The following is a 17,682-nucleotide window of genomic DNA, read 5'->3' on the forward strand; positions in this document are numbered from 1 at the left end:
TGTAAAACAAGTCAGAAGTAATACATTGAAACCCCACAGCACTTCTATACTTTACATGCCATATTATATCCTACCAGAAAGTTATTTTCATTTCCAGTGTTGCTAGCTCACCATAAATCTTATGATATTTGGGATTCTTCTTAAACATAGTACCAGGAATTGAATCTTTATCTCAGCTTCCATTTAAAATTAAGTATCTGGCAATATCTCACATCTGAGCACAAATGTCACAAACAAGGAGGCAAACAAAAAGAACCACTGTCTTTAAAAGAAATTTTCTAGTATTTGGGGTAATGTTCCTCCCACATCACATAGAATTATGCTGTTGGATCCCATGTCCTATAAATGCAATGTCTGCATGAAGCAACATCAATAGAGGAGTGATTTACAAGTTGCACAGGGATTTTTTTGGTGTGGTGGTGGTCTTTCTACACAGCCAAACAGGAACTGTAGTCTGCAATCCCTGAGTGAGGAATGCCACTGCTATACCTCAAGAGGGTTGTGTTCACCTGACCCTCTTGGTATAATGCCTGGTGGCAGCAGGTGGGGGCCATTCCACTCCCAGGGGAAGCCCACTTCACTCCCAGGGGAGCAAGAGTGCATATGCTGTCCTACAGCGCCTTGCAAACGCCATGGAGTAAAAATATTCTGCTCTTCAGCCAGACAACTGCAACTGTCTGGAGTTTGGGCACATCATTACAGAGACACTCTCTATTAGTCTCCACAGAGTTTCAATTTCCTTATGGGCTGTCATGAGCAACTCTTGCTCTGTTGATTACTTCACAAGTTTGAGTGGCAGAAGAAGCCTGAGCTCCTTATCATTCTGCAGATGCAACAATGTAGCCCTGTATATAAATAAAGCATCAGCCATGAACATGATGCACTCAAGTAACTGCATGCACCACAATGACCTTGACATATAAATACATAAAGTCCCTTTGCAAAAAGTACCCTACTATGTTTACACGCGAGAGGCAATGAAAGAACATCTTTATATATATCTCCACAGTGGGAAGGAAAATGCTAATGAATGATTCTGACAGCAAAATAGGAGCAAAATAGACTCTGAAGCCAAAGCTGCCTGAGGAAATCAACAAAACCAATGAAAGATTTGCCAGGAGCAAAGGTTTTTCGATGAGTCACGGGTCCATCTCAGACTGCTGCAGCCTCCACTGGATGCAGCTGCAAGGGCCCGGACCTTTGTCAAGACTCAAGTGTCCACAGTGATAAAACAGGGCTCTTTGGGACACAAATGCCCACGACATTGAAGATACATGCACGATCCACAAAAAACTTCTTCCTCACAGACCTTCAGAACTAGGCACAGTCACAGAGGCTGTGGACAGGGACTGGAAGCTGCCACGCATGTGTCTGTTTCATGGGTCCCTGCACCTGGCCAGAGGTGCCACATCCAACCTCCAACTGGGAGACTAGCCTCAGTCACGAAGGAATCAGGAAATGACAATGTCAATAATTTACATTAATAAATTAATAAATATTAATAAATAATATTAATAAATTACAGAGAATGAGTGGATGGGAGACTCAAGAAGCATATACATATGGGAACAAGCCAATAAACAGGAATATGGTAGAAATAAAAACAATAAACAAATATTAAAAACATAACCACATTTTCATTTGGTTGTAAATGAAAACCAAGGTGGTAGCATCACATGAAGTGATCTGTGATTTCTTTCCAAAAGAAACTGATGAACTCCACCCTGCATTGTCTGACCTGGATGCACGAAAATGTATCTTTAGGTACCCTACAATAATGCCCTATCCATATTAGTGATTCATCTAATTGGCTCATGGCATTTGATAAATTCAGTACTGCTTTATTTGATTTTGTCTGGCACTTTTATTCCTTTCAATGCATTTGACAGAAACACAAGAAAAGATAATACGAATAAAAAGAATGTGAGGTTTGTTGTCTTCTCCATATAGACAGCAAAAGTAATAAGTATGTGCACCACCTTACTAAATGGCATGTGATGTCTAGGTAAGTGTTTAACAGAAAAGTTAAGGTTTGCTTTAGGAGTCTGCAGTGTATGCAGGCACTAAATAAGTGTGCTTAACTGGCCTGTATTATGGGGGCCTGCTGAATCTCCACATCACTGGAAGAGGTCTGATTTATTTAGTGCCTGAACAAGGCTCTGAAAATGTAGGCAGTAAATGCAATGGTGGAGCTCTGCCAGCACGTCCGGGACCTCAACCCTTTGCCTCTGAAAAATTTCCCCCGAGCACAAGCAGCTGAGGTTAGGCACAGCCTGCCTGGTGCTGGGGCTGAGGTGAAGGTGAGCCCCCATCTCCAACATCCTGGCTCCAGGATTTCCAGCTGGGTGTCCAGCATCACCTCACATCTGCTTGTGCTCACAGGCCGTGACTGTTGCTTGCAGCCGCAGAGCAAGCTGAGATGGTCCATGTTACATCTTTTGTATGGTATGTCTCTGCCATCCCACAACCACCACATGCTTGCACCCTGTCCCCCTCTGTCTCCCTCCACAGTCAGACCAGCCTGTCCAACAGCCCAGGACCTCTCCTATGGGGACTACTCAAAAGTGGCAACTGGTTTTAGCCTTGGCTGGTATTGTTCAGAGAAGCTTAGCTGGGAAATTTTATTGGGACAATTAAGCTTTCCTGCTCAATAGATGTAAAAGTTAAAGGTAGTAAATTGTCTTGGTAAACATTATGGAAAGCTCACAGGGAGCAATAAGCTGGTTTGGAGAAACCTTTTACAGAAAAATAGTAATAATGATGTGCGCCAACTGGGGCTATCTATAATGTCAACCTGCCCCAGTCTGCTTTCAACTTCCACCCAAGAAACCACATTAGGAGCAATAAGCTCATCATCACCACAAAAGCCTGATCAGATGGAGGTGGATGTAAATTTAGCTGCAGAAATCCAATGCCAGTCAGGTGCTCCCACTTCAAAGAGGGTGTCCTCACACCTCTTTCACACACCCCTGCTCAGTCACCCTTCAGTGCTGCAGAGGAACCTTGGCACTAAGACTGTTCTGTGCTTGTGTCCCTGTGCCTTCCCAGGAAAGAGTAATTAAGCTTCTCACCCCACAACATGTGCAGGAGAGACTGAAGTGAGACTGTCTATTCATGTGAGGATGGCTTGATTTCCAAGGTTTGCTGTGCCATGCAGCAAGACTCATCCTTCAGCAATGAATCTAATTTGGTACCTATGGGGAGCCCTGACACCTTTGAGGACCGTATTTTTTACAATGGGAAGCCTCAGACAGAGGAGCTGACTGGTTTAACAGGGCTCCCTCAGCCCTGCTAGTGCAGGAGCAGCTCAGGCACCCCGACTGCCAGACGCATGGTCTGACCGCCAGACCTAGTGCCTGCAACGACCAACAGATTGCCCGCCTACATACGTCCTCTGAGAGAGACACGTACTCTGCAGATAGGTTTTTCTTGTCTCCCAGTTTCAGTATCTAGAGTGCAAGTCCATGCTAGCATTTATCCTCCCAGTCAGTATTTAAGTTTCCAGGGATTTTCTGCATCAGTGTGGTCAATTTCTGCCAGGCTCTCTCCTTGGCTCTTTCTTGAGGGGAGAGCTGTGTCTGCAGAAGAGTGTTTTGCTCGCAAAGTTAATTCCCTACTGAAATAGGCCTTGTGCCATTGCACTGCATGTGTATCCATGTGCCTGTCCATCAGTTCACTCTAAAAACTTTTGAAACTACTCTCTAACAACCACCTTTTGGAGATGTACCTTAAAGGTGTTAAGCTCCTAAAAGTTTTATGAAAACAATCTCATTCCTTTACAAAATCAAGCCTGGTGGGCTACTGCTCCGTGTGATGAAGGCTGCACAGCCACAATAATGGTACCTTCTACTAACAAAACAGACTTATTTCATGTATTACCACTCCAAGCAGCAAGCCTGTCGGAGAGAAGCCCATGTATATCTATGTGCTATGTTCACTGCAATGACCATAGGCTAAAAAAAGAATTTTTGGCAGATGCTGTAAATTATTCACACGGTGTGGGAAGTTTATCAGCATAAGCTGGGCAGGTATTGTCCACCAGTTCCTCTAATACACTTCTTTGTTTTTCTGCCTGTCAGACCAAGTGGACTTCAGGGCAGAAGAGCCTGTCTTTTTCTTGTGGAGCGGTCTGACCACTCCTATGGTGCACACTTCAGCATCACCTGAGTGAGAGGAAACAGCAACAGAAATTGGAAAATCTGCCTTGTTGCTGCAGAGAGGAGACCATCAGAGACAAGATCGCTGTGAGCAGCAGAGCCTGTCTTCTAGGCCACAGTGTTAAGTGCTCAACCAACATCCCCAAGCAACGATGACAGAAACTCACTGTGTACCTCCACCAGTAGCCCCTGAGCTCCTTGAGACGCTGGAGAAATGGCACTCCTGCAGCAACCTTAACAGGGTTGTTTCATGTAGTTTGATGAAAGACAGCATTTGGCCCATGCCTACGGCCCTTCTGCAGCCTCTTACAGCATGTAAACCAAGGCAAATAATCTCTTGTCTCACCATCCAAAAGTTATGCAATCTTACAAAGACTTCAGGAGGAAAATCCAGCTATTTCAAATAATTGGCCCTTGCAAATTAATCTATACCAAGGTAACTTTTATCTTTTGGGAAACTCAAGGCATTCTTCTGCCATTCTTAAAAGCAAAAAGCAGTATGGAAAGAGCTCCTACTCCCATGCAGCAGCTGGCCAGTGAGGGGCTGGAAAAGGCACAAGGGAAACTAGGCAAGAGCCTTGGGATTTCGCCGGGATCCTTGAAATCTCTGGTAATAATCAATCAGATGAGAGCCATCTTCTCAGCTTCTCTTCAACATCCCACTACACAATTCCATTAGATGAAAATGAAACACTGCTAGGTCATTCCTGTCTTCACGCACATGATGACCACAAAAGTAATGTTCATATCAGAAAAAATCTCTTTGGATTTCTTCATCTCCGGTTAACAGTGCTTCTCCAGTAATTGACAATTTATTCCACCATGGCTTTATTTTGCCTAATCACTACTTTCACTCAAACAGATAGGAACACTCAGTTTCTTGGCTCACAAAACCCTCTAGATGCATATCATTGGCTATACACTATCAAGGAAAACAATTACTGCTTTTTTCTCATCTTCAGAATCACCGTTTCCAAGGCTGCACTATCCTGTATAGGAAAATGAACCAGCACACTTCAGTGGATAATATGAAGAAGTCCTTTGACCCATCAGCAAGAAAGATGGTATTTAAATACTCTTCCCTCCAGCAATTCCCCTCCTTTCCCTATCCCCACAAAGATTTATGTTCTGAGCCTTGGCCTGCCGGTAGTACCTGTTGTGCATATGGAAGACCAAGAAAACCTGGAGCTACCTCCAAAGAGCCAGACAAAGAACTGGACTTGCTTCTTTATTGGCAGGGCTGTAAGAAAAGCTGGCTCACTCCCCAGAGCTGCAAAATAACCCCTTTAAAAGCTTCTGAGCACAACACATCACTGCAAAAGCCTGGAAGGCAGCAGGTTAGTGTTTCAGTAACTGCAACGGTACTAAGGATCAAGGGGATTTCTTTCAGCCTAAGAGTAGCACAATTTCATGAATATTTTTCAGTCGCTCTTGTTTATAATGAAAAGGCTTTGTGTCTGTAGGACTGGCTGTTTAAACCACCCAGTTACCATGAACTACACTTAATTTTAGGAAAAAGAACACCTCTCTGAATTATATGTAAATACACTTATGTCAAAAATGTCACAAGAAACAGCACCCTTCTTTCAACCCATAGCTACAGATTTTGATCACTGGAATGAGGGATGCTGCAGACAGACTGGTGATAAAAGGCTCATAGCATATGTGTCTAGTAAGTTTGGTTTTGGACATTAACTTATTTTCTTCCTGGAAATGTTGCTCAGAGATAATCTGAGGATTTCACCACTCGTGCAGGATATCCAGTGTTAGACTGGATATCTCACACTGACACCCACTGTTGCATGGTGATTAATCTCAAACGAGCTTTTGAACCAAAACTTCTCAGACATGTCAATACATTGGTTTAGGTTACACACTTCCCATGTAACCAGTTGCATCCAGGAACCCTGAAAAGAAACATGGCAGCCCTACTTTCCAGCCAGAGAACTGGGAGCTGAATAAGTGAGTTAGTCTTCTCTTCATGCCAAAAATGAACTGTGAAATGAAGCCGTGGGGTGCAGTGCCTGAAGAGAGGCTCCGCCAGCACCGTTAAAATCCTGTGGCACTTTTCTCAAGGGAAGCAATAGTCCTGCTAACAAGGCCAGATGCCAATTTAGAGAATTAAATTCTGCCTACCCAAACTCCCCTTGTTTCATGTGGGTACAGTGCTCTTCACGTCCTACATAAGAAGTCTGGAAAGGGTCTCCTGGAGCCCTGGGACCCATTCCCTCCTGCTGTTGGCAGCCTACAATGTAGCCCCTTTCATAGACTGGTCAAGTTCTCTCCAAAGAATAATTTGTTTTAGCCATAATTGGAGGTTGATCCAGAAGTAGTTAAAAACTCGCTATTCTAAATGGGGGACTGCTGATATGCACTGTTAAACACTGGCTATGCTCCATCCCAGAGGCAGTTGCATTTCAAGAGCTGGCCAAGCAGAGAGCCAACCTCCAAGTGCCAAAAGCACAGGGAAAGCCAGGAAGAAAAGGAGACAGTCCTATGGGCTAGCTGTAATGGGAGGAATCATGCAGAGGATCATGGGGCAGGTTGGAGAAGCACTTTGCTCTTCATATGCCCTGGTCCTCCAGAGATGCTGTGCATCCAGAGGGCCTTGTAATGGGACATGTCACTCCTCCTGGACAGCCTGCGGGAGAGGGGGAGGGATTTGTCACAACCTGGTCCACAGATCTGGCAGTATCGTGCCTGGTATGCCACATATGGAAAACTAAAAAGGCAGGTGCTGGTGCTCAGAAAACAACAGTTGTGTTGCTTAGCCTTGCCAGTGACTGAACTCTAAAGTATCTTCCATGGTAAAATTTGCCAGAGACCAAAGGTTCCTCTTCACATGTGTCCAGAATGGCCCCTGTCTCCCGTCCTCCAAGGCACAGGTGAAAACTTTTCCCCTGAATTCACTTTTTGCTGCCCCATTATTTGAAGGCAGAAGCTCCTCTCCTCCACTGTTGGAAACTTGGGGTTTCCAAGCTAGGGGTAACCCCACAGAGTGCTTGGGAAGACAGCTTCCCTGCCAGGAAGGAAAGCTCGAGGGCCAAGCCAAGATATGCACTTCACCCCAGCCATCAGCAAGGTGGGTGGTGGTGAGATGGTGTCCTGCTGGTGTGCTGCTCCTGCCATCACAGTCACCTCATGCCAAACGACCAGTTGCCACAGCCTGGGACTTTGAGGCTCCTACATAATTTAATTGACTCCAGCCTAGCTTCATTTACTTCATCTCATTAACCACTCCCTTGGAAATCTTGTGCTTATGAAATAATGGTCTCCGTATCTTGCTAGATTTACCGATATAATGCAAAGAGCTGGATTGGGTTTGGCCATCACCGCAATCACCCCTAGATGGACAGACTCTCCTTTGTATGTGACATTTTTGAACAATTCATGTTTTCCCAAAGACGAGATCATCAGGAAGATGCGGTTAAAGAGGTCTTTTTCCTACAAAGTGTACTTCAAGTGTAGAGATAGGATTTGAAAACATACTTCCCTAGCTACTTCCTTGCACATCCTGAACTGTTGCACATCCTTGCACTGTTGAATATCAGGCAGGATCCCTCTTTCCTTCTTGTCAGTTTGGGCCTTTGTGCAGACATCAGTGGCACAGGGCAATTGAAAAAGCTGCTTGCAGCCCTCTAATGGGTTGATATCCCAGGCTGCTTTCAGGTTATTCTTGCATATTTGCCCAGGTTCTTTGCGGAGTCCCAAGTCCTGAAAGTGACTGAACACAAATCTCCTGCTATCCAAATGATCCTTGGAGGATCTCAGCACAGTGAAAATGTAGCTTCAGTTAAGGACAACAATGATAAGCTTGAAAAACTAAGATTATTCAGGCCTAAAAGGCAAAAAACCAGGCAGAAATTACAACCCGAAATCAGGACGTAAAATTCACTGATCATCTTTAACTCCTATTTGTGTTAGCGAGTGTTACAACTCCTCATTATCTGTCAGGGTCAGAGTTGTGAGTAGAAGGACACAATTTACTTCTGCTCTACACAGCAAGTTTCAGGCAGAACCAGTAGGACTGGTGTCCAAATCCTTAAGGAACAGAGACAGGCTGCATGCAGTAACAGTGCAAGGCAAAACATACGAAGATTTTTCTGCTACAAAAGGCATGAGATCAATAAAATGCTCAGTAAGACGCACATCCCACAGCAAAACAGTGGCACGTGATGTTTCACAAGTTAAAAACACGTTAGAATTTGTAGCTGGAATATAGTCAAGCTGCAAATACGTCTCTCCTATTAATAGCAAACAGCAACAATAGCTGAGGTCTCCAAGTGATTTATTAGCAGTATTCTGAATAGACGAACACTAAAATAAGTTACTAATTTACTAAAATCTTGTCAAGGAGACTCTGCTTCAGTAAACCCTTTTATTCTGGAGCTTGTCTAAATGGGGACACTCAGGCGAGCTAATCTGAATTGACCACAGATGGGAACGTAAAGTGAATGAGATAATTGCATTGCAGAGTGGACAGTCACTCTCACAGTAAAAGAATTAACATCTGTTAAGGCCCCTTGTCGATGAGCCCTCAACAGTGATCTCTAGCCGAGGATAATTTTAAAATTAGAGTGTCAAAAAGGAAGTATTAATATGATCTGAACTATGGGAGGGAAGATAGCCTTTTATGCATACTAGTAAATTTAGTATTCCTGTCTGAGCATGAAGCTGAAAGAGTTTATTTCTGCGTCATGTTTACTTAGATCAGATTAGTTTGGCTGGTGAATCCAGTTCTGATTGCCCTTGCAACAATGTGGCTGAAGGGTTACACCCTAAAAAACAATGAAAATATTCAGGATTAGTAGCATATTTGTGTGATTCAGGCTAAAACTTGACCTCAGCCTTTCTCCTAAAACACTGATGATATAAGGCCAGCATTTAGTGGTGTTCTGCTAAACAAGCTGCTGCTGTGAAACAATTAATTCACTAAATTAAGCATGGGGAAAGTCTGTAATGACCCCTCTATATGCAGCTGGTCTGAAATTATTCCTTGACAGGGAAGCAGTTTCTTGTCCCCCTTTCACAATGTTGCAAATCCAACCCTCAAATAGGCAGATGCTTGAAGCTTGCTGGAAACCCAAGTTGATTGTAGCAAGGCTTCCTCCTACCTCCTGCTTCTCCTTCACCCACACTAGAGGGGCCTCATAGTGGGGGACAGCCTGGCCCTAGATGTTGAACAGTGAGAGCTCCTGAAAGCAGTGCCAGCCACAGGTGGACTGCTGAACAGGATGCAGTAAATGTCTGGGGATGCCAGGGCAGGAGGTGGGCACCCACCATCTCCCTCCTTTCCTGTTCCCTACTAAGGAGGGGCTCAGTAGGTTTGTTTGGCTCCTCTATACTTGCAGAGAAATCACTGCTTTGCTGGTTGTTGAAACAGTGGTTCTTCTTCGCATGAGACCAGACTACAGCCAAGCTGCTCAAGCACGGGGATCAGCTCAGCAGACTCTCTGAGCACATCTGACCTGTGAACTCATGCTTACTTCCACCAAGAAAGCCATCTAGACCAAACCCAGGGCACTAGTGCAGTGTTCCTGACATCAGTACGCGCCATGCAGCATTCAACCTCTTTCCTCTGCAGTTCTGTCCAGATCTGTCCTTTCCCTCCTAATCCCACCATTGGGCTGTTGATCCTCCATCTTTTGCCTGCTTCAGGGTAGAGTACTCAGATGCATCCAGATCAGATGAACCATGTCTGGTGGTTTTGCAGCATTAGGGACAGGTAGCAAAGAAGAGCAGAAACCTGCCAAGTCAGCAGACCTTCCAAGTGCCACATGTGGCATGTGACATAATTACTTCTTCTGGTTCCCACCACTGTGGTGCCACCTTCTAAACATATTGCTTTCCCAGTGCTCTCCACCACCCCAGTCCCACCACTGCAAAGGGAAGCTCAGAGCTGCACTACTACATAAGAAGGATGAAAGGCCTCTCCCAGAGCCATTTCAGCATTTCTGAGGTCTTGATCTTTGAAATGAACCTGGAAGCTTGGCAGCTTGCTTTCTGCACTATCATAAATCTTCTCAAGATCAACAACATGGCAAACTCTGATGAGGGAGGATTTTTGTCATATGAGTTGAAGTAGGCATCTAAGGAATGACTCACGATGATGAAGGCAAAATGCAAAACATCTGATCTTCCTTTGCAATAAAAACTTAGGCAGATACAGCTTTGACCCAAATTAAGACAGGTGATATATTGAAAAGAGGCCATAAGCCCCTGAGTACTATGGGATTCTGCGCACTGCTGCCTTGAATGGGGGCTTGCAAGCACTGTAATGATAGGCAGAAACACAGGCAGATCAGCACCACCTGCACTTTGCAGAGGGCTAGAACCAGAAACCACCAGCCCAACAAGCCACAAGTCTGTGCCATTTGGGGCGAGTCACCACCGCCTGAGGCCTCACTTGAGGCAAACTGCTCATCCAAGGGGCTGAGAGGCAGTGAGCAAGCCGTCAGCTGCATGCAGAGATCCCAGCATCCTGCAAAATCCTGCAAGCCCTTACACTGTGCCCAGAAATGCACATGTGGCATTGAAATGTTTGAAGTGTGAGAAAGTGGTGACACAGTTTGGATCATGGGTTACAGTTGTCACATCGCAGTTAAAGAAAATCTAAAAAGTTAAAGAAATCCAGTAGCACTCACAGAATTTGTATCTGTCCTTTAAAGAAAACTGTGGTAAATGAGTTGCAATGAGTAGTACCCTTCAGACCTGAACATTTGAGATGATTGCATATTTGAAACCACTGTTTCAAGTGAAAATTACTGTTTCTATATGTCTGAAATTAGGTACTACCAGAAGTGGGAGTAAAGCACAACATAACTCCAAACGGAACACAAAACTAGGATGTTTCTTTAGGTGAGATACATGTTGCTATTGGCAGCTACAAGTAATTGCTGGAATGTAGCACACTGTAATAAATTAAATGTGATATTTGCTAAGCATGCAGGCTTGCCATCTGGTCACCAGAGAGCTGCTGCTATTACTTTGCAGGTAAAAAGTGGTGTTTAAGTGCAGAGAACTGAAGCGTGCCATACAAGCAAAATCTTTTAAGCTCCAGCCCCTTGGATGCAACATTTGTTTAAAAACTGGAACAATTAAATGCTCTTGAATTTTATAGCTTCTTTGCAATAACACACACTAAAGTGATGCCAAAAGAAGAGATCCCACAGGAGCAAGCTTGGCACATAGCCTGGTTTTGCAGCATGCTACTGCAGATGGATCAAACACTACCAAACTTTTCTTCTTGAGATGGGCATTGCTTTCTACACACAAGACCCTGATTCTACTGCCCCCACACATTGCACTAACCCACAGAGGAGCTGGCCTGAGGCTGGGATTTGTGCAGGTTCTCTCCGGGTACAGCCCCCATCCTGGTGTGACCACAATGAAAACTGCACTGGGGTGCTAGCTACATGGGACCTAGCACAAAGGAGGCAAATACTGCCCTGTATGATGCCCTGGGTTTCTCATCCCTGAGTCACAATCCCTTAAAAAGATTAAAAAGAAGTGCATAAGTTATATACCCCAGACATGTCCCACTGGCTGGCCTAAGAGCTATGGATTACAGTCTCTTCCTTGCATCACAGGCTGGCATATCTTTATGATTCAGGTAGTGTGACACAGAGGCTGGCACAAGTGCTGAGGGCCAGAAAAATTCCCAGTGGGGTACGTACATATTTTCTTTTGTAGTTCTCACTTTGTAGCTAGCCCTGATTTAGAACCACAGAATGGTTTGGATGGGAAGAGACCTTTACAGATCATCTAGTCCAACACCACTGCCATGGTCAGGGACATATTTCAGTAGATTGGGTTGTTCAAAGCCCCATCCAAACCGACCTTGGACGCTTCTAGTTATGGGGCATCCACAGCTTCTCTGGGCAACCTGTTCCAGTGCCTCATGACCCTCATAACCAAAAAATGTCTTACGTCCAATCTAAATAAATTTCAGTTTGAAACTGTTGCCTCTTGTCCTGTCAGAACAGGCCATGGCGAAAGGTCTTTCTTAGCTTTTCTTATAAGCTCCTTTATATATTCTACTCTGAAAGGAAGTTTAGGTAGCTTTTTTCAGAGCACGAGCAAAGGGTGGCAGCAGAAGAAAGAAAGATAACACTTACTCTCACCAGCCATCTGATATAAAGTCTAATGAAATAATCATCGTGGGTCTGTCTGGCAGGTCTGGAGATCCTTGTTTCTGAGCTGATGAGAGCATGGAGCAGCTTCTCCTGAGCAAGACACTGTCTGCCTCCTGAGACACAGCTAAGAGATACACTTTGGTAAAAAACCAGCTTTAGGTATTTCTGCAGAGTCGCTTCCTAGCTAGAGCATGGCTAGAGGTGACTCCAAATGATTGCAAAGGGGTCTGAATACATGATTTTTCTCAAAATGGTCTTCAAGCACCAGGTTTCCACCTCAAAACCAGTTCTCAGCAGAAACTGCAATTATATAAGTGACTCCCTGACTCACCAACCAGACTTTCTCCTTTCTTTTTGTTAGGCCAGAGGGGAATTTTGATTAAACTTGCAAGCAAGTTCATTAAATTAGGCCACTAGAGGGAGCAGCCTTTAAAATCTAGAGCTGGTCACCGGGGATGCATCCACACAAGTGGGAACCCAGGAGGGCAGCCCCCATGGCCGTGGTTCCCAGGGAAGGCTCTCCAGCACGGCGGGGCAGGCTTAAGCACCAAAGGGAAGAGTATTATTGGTAGCACTTCAAAATGTATGCTACTATCTGCCGGTTTTGATACTGAAAATCATCTTTCACATTATTTTTTTCTAAGCAAATGTGATGTTGTTCTTCCTTTTTTCAAGTTCTTTTCATGTAAGTGCACACAGAGAAAAAAAAGACAAGACATAAGTTCCTTAATTACCTGGCTAACCTGGTTTATGGGAACCATACTTCAGTGTGTGGTCAGTAGCTATTTTCACTGGTTACAAGCCTACTTCTCAGTGAAGGTAGTCACTATTAGAAATCAATCTGGTGACTTTTAATTTTAACATAGTTGCATTTTGGTCAAAGTCAGACTGATTTGCATCACCCCAAAACCACACGACTGCAAGATCTGGAGAAGGCCATCTAGAACGATGTTCCCTTTGGTGTTCCCAAGGAATCAGCAGCATATGCCTAGGTTGCAGCTGTGTGGGGGAGTTAACCAGGTGAAAGGAGAGGAATTTTTGGAAAAGAGGGGGATTATGAGCTCAGTAAAGCAAGAGACAGGGCGGTGCCTATATCACCTAGAAAAGAATTGCGATAATTCACCTTGTGAAATACATGCGATGACAAGGGATGCTGGTGTAATAAAATATGGAGAATAAACACCAGTGCAGAGATTGCAGACAGAAAGGGGGCTGGAGCAGGGGCTTTCTTGTCCCAACACAGGCAGACTTACCTCTCCTCCAGTGCAGGGGAAGGGACTCGAATATCTAGAAGTGCAAACGGCTCCTCTCTGCCTCACATCATCCTCCAGCCTGAAGGTGGCTGAGCAGTTAGCAGCAAAGTATTTGTAAGGCTTCCACGTCTCACCAAAGTCCTGGGAGCGCTCCAGCACCATGGCAGCTGGCCTGGGCGACTTGAAGACCATAATCAGGTGAGTGAAGTAGAAGGTGGCTTCCAGGTCCAGCTGGATGGTCTCGCTGGGGGCATCCTGGGCTGCCTGCCACCAGGTGCGGGGCAGGCGGAAGGGGGAGTCAGCCATGGCGGCGGGGGGGTGTGCCAGCCCCGCGTGGGCTCGGCTGCACCGGCCGCAGGTGGGGCGCTTGCAGCGGCGCTCAGTGTCCTCGGTGTAGGTGCAGAAGGGCTCGGCGGCGTCATGCCCGCAGGACGTCTCCGTGCGCAGCACCCGCCCGTGTGCCAGGTTGCCCATGCGGGGGTTGCAGGCCTTTTCACAGGAGCTGCTCGTTCCTGCCACACCGCCCAGACCTGCAAGAGAGTGAGAGGCTGAAGTTGGCTTCTGAGGTGGAAGCACCCCACCCCTTCAGAGCAGACATGCCTGCAGCACGCTTTTCAGGGACACTGCTCCTGCCAACACCATGTGATGCTGGTACCCGCTGAGCCCTGGTGGGGCTGTGGGAGAGTGTGGCACCGCTGCTCAGCTCTCCCCTCTGTGGAGCTCAGTGTGTCTACGAAAGCAAAAAAAAACCCAAACCCCCTCAGGTTTTCCCTGAATTTGGGCAAATCCCTACCACGAGATGCAGAGCAGGCAGCAGGTAGGAGAGATGCCTCCACCTTGCCCTCCTGCCCTAAAGGACCAGAGCAGGGCTGAGGTTTCAGGGACAATGACTGTGGCCATGCCACTCATGCCCCGAGGCCTCCAAGGGGATCCAGGTGATCCTGGGGAAGTGCAGAAAAGCACAAGAAAGACTGCTGCCAAGGCTGCATGCCACCACAAGGCCAGGAGATGGCCATGATGGCCACGGGGGGTGGCATTGCTGTGACCCAGCTCACCACGCAGCAGATCAGGTGTTGGGGGTGCAAGACTAGATAGGACTATCTCTTGCCAGTAATGACCTCAAGCCTTCACGCCCTTTCCCACCACTTCATCCCTACCCCAAATCTCCCCACAGTCCCAAACTGCTGCCGACATCAGTGTTTAATTGAAGCGCTGCCTAATTTTGGAAAGGCTGTCACTGATGTGTGTAAAGGGGGGAAAAAAAGAATCTTTGGTTGAAATTATGCTGGCAATCTGCCTTGCAGCTGAGGCTCTGTGGTTTTTGTTCAAGTTTTTCTGGAAGCCTTGTTGATTTAAAAATCCACAGTTAAAGTGTCAAAGAAAAATAAAATCACCATGGGGTTTAATGTGAAACCATTGGCAATATAACCCTCCTGGTGCAAGAATGTTTGATTAAGGGGCTCTCCACTTCTTTATTAATAGATATGAGTAGGTCAAGGCTGTATTTGATGAACTATAACTGTTTGACACAAAAAAATAATCTCTGATGACTCTGATGTGTGCAGGCCAAAGTATCTGAGGTGCATAATGTCTTCTTTATCATCAGGCCAGTCATACATAGTCAGCTTTGTGCACCAATTAATGTCTTCTTGGCATTTTTGTTATGTCCAAAGGTCATTTCAGTTTAGCATCCAATAAGTCCTTTATCTGGGGTTAATTCAGCTTTTGTCTACAGTGTCATAGTTGCAATTAAGCTATATTACGCACTAGTATTGCTAAGCCTTCCAAGACTGACAGCGTTCCCCACTTCTACTGCTCCTCAAGAAACACCCTGGATAAAAATCATATCTACCACCAAAGGTCTATACAGGTTTTCAATAGTGATTCTTCAGAACACATGTGGAATGCTCACTACGAACCCAGTAGAAAACACTTCTGAATCCAGTCTCTGTATTTCAGTGGGTAAGCAGTCTTGGGAAATTTTTAGTGAACAAGAAATGCTCAGTCAAGTTAGCTTCCTGCGGGGTGCTGGTAAAGCTGTGTCTGACATGACCTATTGTAACTGTGCAGAATATATTTCCTCTAGAAAAGTAAACAAATAGAACTGTAAGGTTAATGTAACATCACTTACATCTCCTGAACATCCTTTTCAAAGTGTTGTATAAACATTAACTAACCTATGTAGCATTCCTGAGGGATAGGTAAGTAAGTGCTATTATCATATTATCAGTTAGGCTAGCCAGTAGTTGGCCTAATTTATATCTTTGGCTGCTTTCCTGGATTCTTTGGCTACGTGTAACACAGTGCAGTTAGCCGCTAAACAAATAGATGAACATTTACTGCGGTTCCCTCAGTTGTGGGATTGCAAAGAGATTTAGGAAGCGGCAGAAAAAGAGCAGGGCTCAGTCAGTACCCTGGGACAGGTAGAGATTACTGTTTTCTGCACACTGACTGCTGCCCCTGGGGATGCAGTGGAGGAGGACCTGGTCAATGGGATGTTTCCATGACTGCTGTTCCTGGCAGGGCTGGCGCAGCTGTCCCCAGGGTAGGGACAAGGCTCTGCCTGAGCCCGGCCAGGAGGGGTTGGCTACCAAATCCCGTGTGAGACCCTGGGAGCTGAGAGTGCTGAATTGCTCCAAGCTCCGGCTATGCTACAGCCCTGGTCATGCATGGTCACTGACTGCAGTTGTCCTTAGGCCAGGCATAGAAGGTCCCTTCCTCACCCAGGGTCAAATCTGAGGCAAGGGACCTTTGCTTCAGCAGGATTTGAGAAATGCTGCTGGCACACAGACGTGGGTCCCAGGGGATGAAAGGGGGGAGAGGAAACCCCCTTTGAAAGCGTGTTTGTTTTCACTTGAATTGGAAAAGAATTGCATGACCGATGCAGAGCACCACATGTTATGAAAAGTGACAGCTTTCTAATGTAACGCTGGCTGCCACAGGAACTCAGTAAAAGGACAAATCCAGAGCATAGAGAGTTCCATGCTGGAACCCTACTCTGCCACAGCACTGGGAAAGGTGCTTTTCCCTACTTGCACTTAATGCATCTCCCCACCTAAATCGTCCAATTCTATGTACTGTACATGCCATTGGACCGGGATCTTCACTAATGAGTAAGAGTATGCAGTGAATACCATGACTCACCTGTAAAACATCCATGGAAAATCATATGCTTCCTGCTTAAGCATTTTAGCAACACATGGCTTGTGATGTTTCGTTTATATCTTGTGCCTGATTAAATGTTTGTTTCCCATCTGGGTTTTTTCTTCTTTTTAAAGAAGGAAATTGGCACTCGGCTTGCAACTGGCCGAGGAAGCGTTATGCAAACTGTTTATGCCCGAGTGTCTGCTGCGGGGCGGCGGGACGCCGCTGCGGGCAGCTCTGAACGCGAAGTGTTTACGCTACGGGAAGAGGTTTTGAAAACCCTCCCCGCCCTGCCCGCCGCCCTCCGCACCCCGACAGCTCGGGGCACTGCCGCCCAAAGCGCCTGCGGAACCCGCAGCGCCCCGCCGCTGCCACCCGCATCGCTCCGCAGACGGGCCCCCCTCCCGGGGCATCCCCTGAGCTCAGGCCCCGTCCCGAGCCCACCCGGCCTCGCCGCCCCGCGGAGGCTCCTCGAGCAGGGGCGGCCCCGCACAGCGCGGTGCGCCGCGGCCGGACCGCTCTTTGTCTGCGGCGCGGGATGCGGGGGGGATGCGCATCCTGGCCCCTGCCCTTCCACACACACCCGCGCACGCGGCGCACCGAGACGCACCGCATGTGCGGACACGGGCGCGCACAGCCTGTGCGCGCACACCTGCGTATGTGCACGCGTGTGTGCGCGGACGCGGGCAAACACAGCCGTGCGCCACGCATACGGGCGCGCACAGCGCGCACACACATACGCACACACATACGCACACACATACGCACACACATACGCACACACGGCCCGTATCTGCCTCGCACGCCCGCGGAGGACGGAGAACGCCGAGCGCGGCCGGTCGCGACCCACCTGCAGCGGCGGCGGCGGCGCCCCGCAGCAGCAGCAGCAGCAGCAGCAGCAGCGACGGCAGCGGCAGCCACATCCCGCGCCCCATGGCCGAGCGCCCCGCGGCCGCCCGCCCTGCGCGCCCCGCCGCCCCGCGGCGCGACCGG

General features: G+C 46.9%; 1 protein-coding gene across 2 annotated transcripts in view; it reads right to left on the reverse strand.

The window, feature by feature from the left end:
- NTN4 (netrin 4) overlaps positions 1–17,633 on the reverse strand; it is a 47,309-nt gene extending 29,676 nt beyond the window's left edge. The window contains exons 1-2 of one of the 2 annotated variants that reach the window (XM_027679918.1): positions 17,548–17,633; positions 13,546–14,080 (exon numbers count right to left, since the gene is read on the reverse strand). In XM_027679918.1, the coding sequence (XP_027535719.1) occupies positions 13,546–14,080; positions 17,548–17,624 (612 nt within the window). In that variant the 5' untranslated portion in view covers positions 17,625–17,633. Of the gene's footprint in view, positions 1–13,545; positions 14,081–16,689; positions 17,111–17,547 lie in introns of those variants that run through there. The other variant, XM_027679919.1, reaches the window with a different exon arrangement.
- Positions 17,634–17,682: the final 49 nt, after the last annotated feature.

This window comes from Neopelma chrysocephalum, unplaced genomic scaffold (assembly GCF_003984885.1).
Source record: "Neopelma chrysocephalum unplaced genomic scaffold, ASM398488v2 Primary Assembly neopelma1_59, whole genome shotgun sequence".
Taxonomy (NCBI): Eukaryota; Metazoa; Chordata; class Aves; order Passeriformes; family Pipridae; genus Neopelma; species Neopelma chrysocephalum.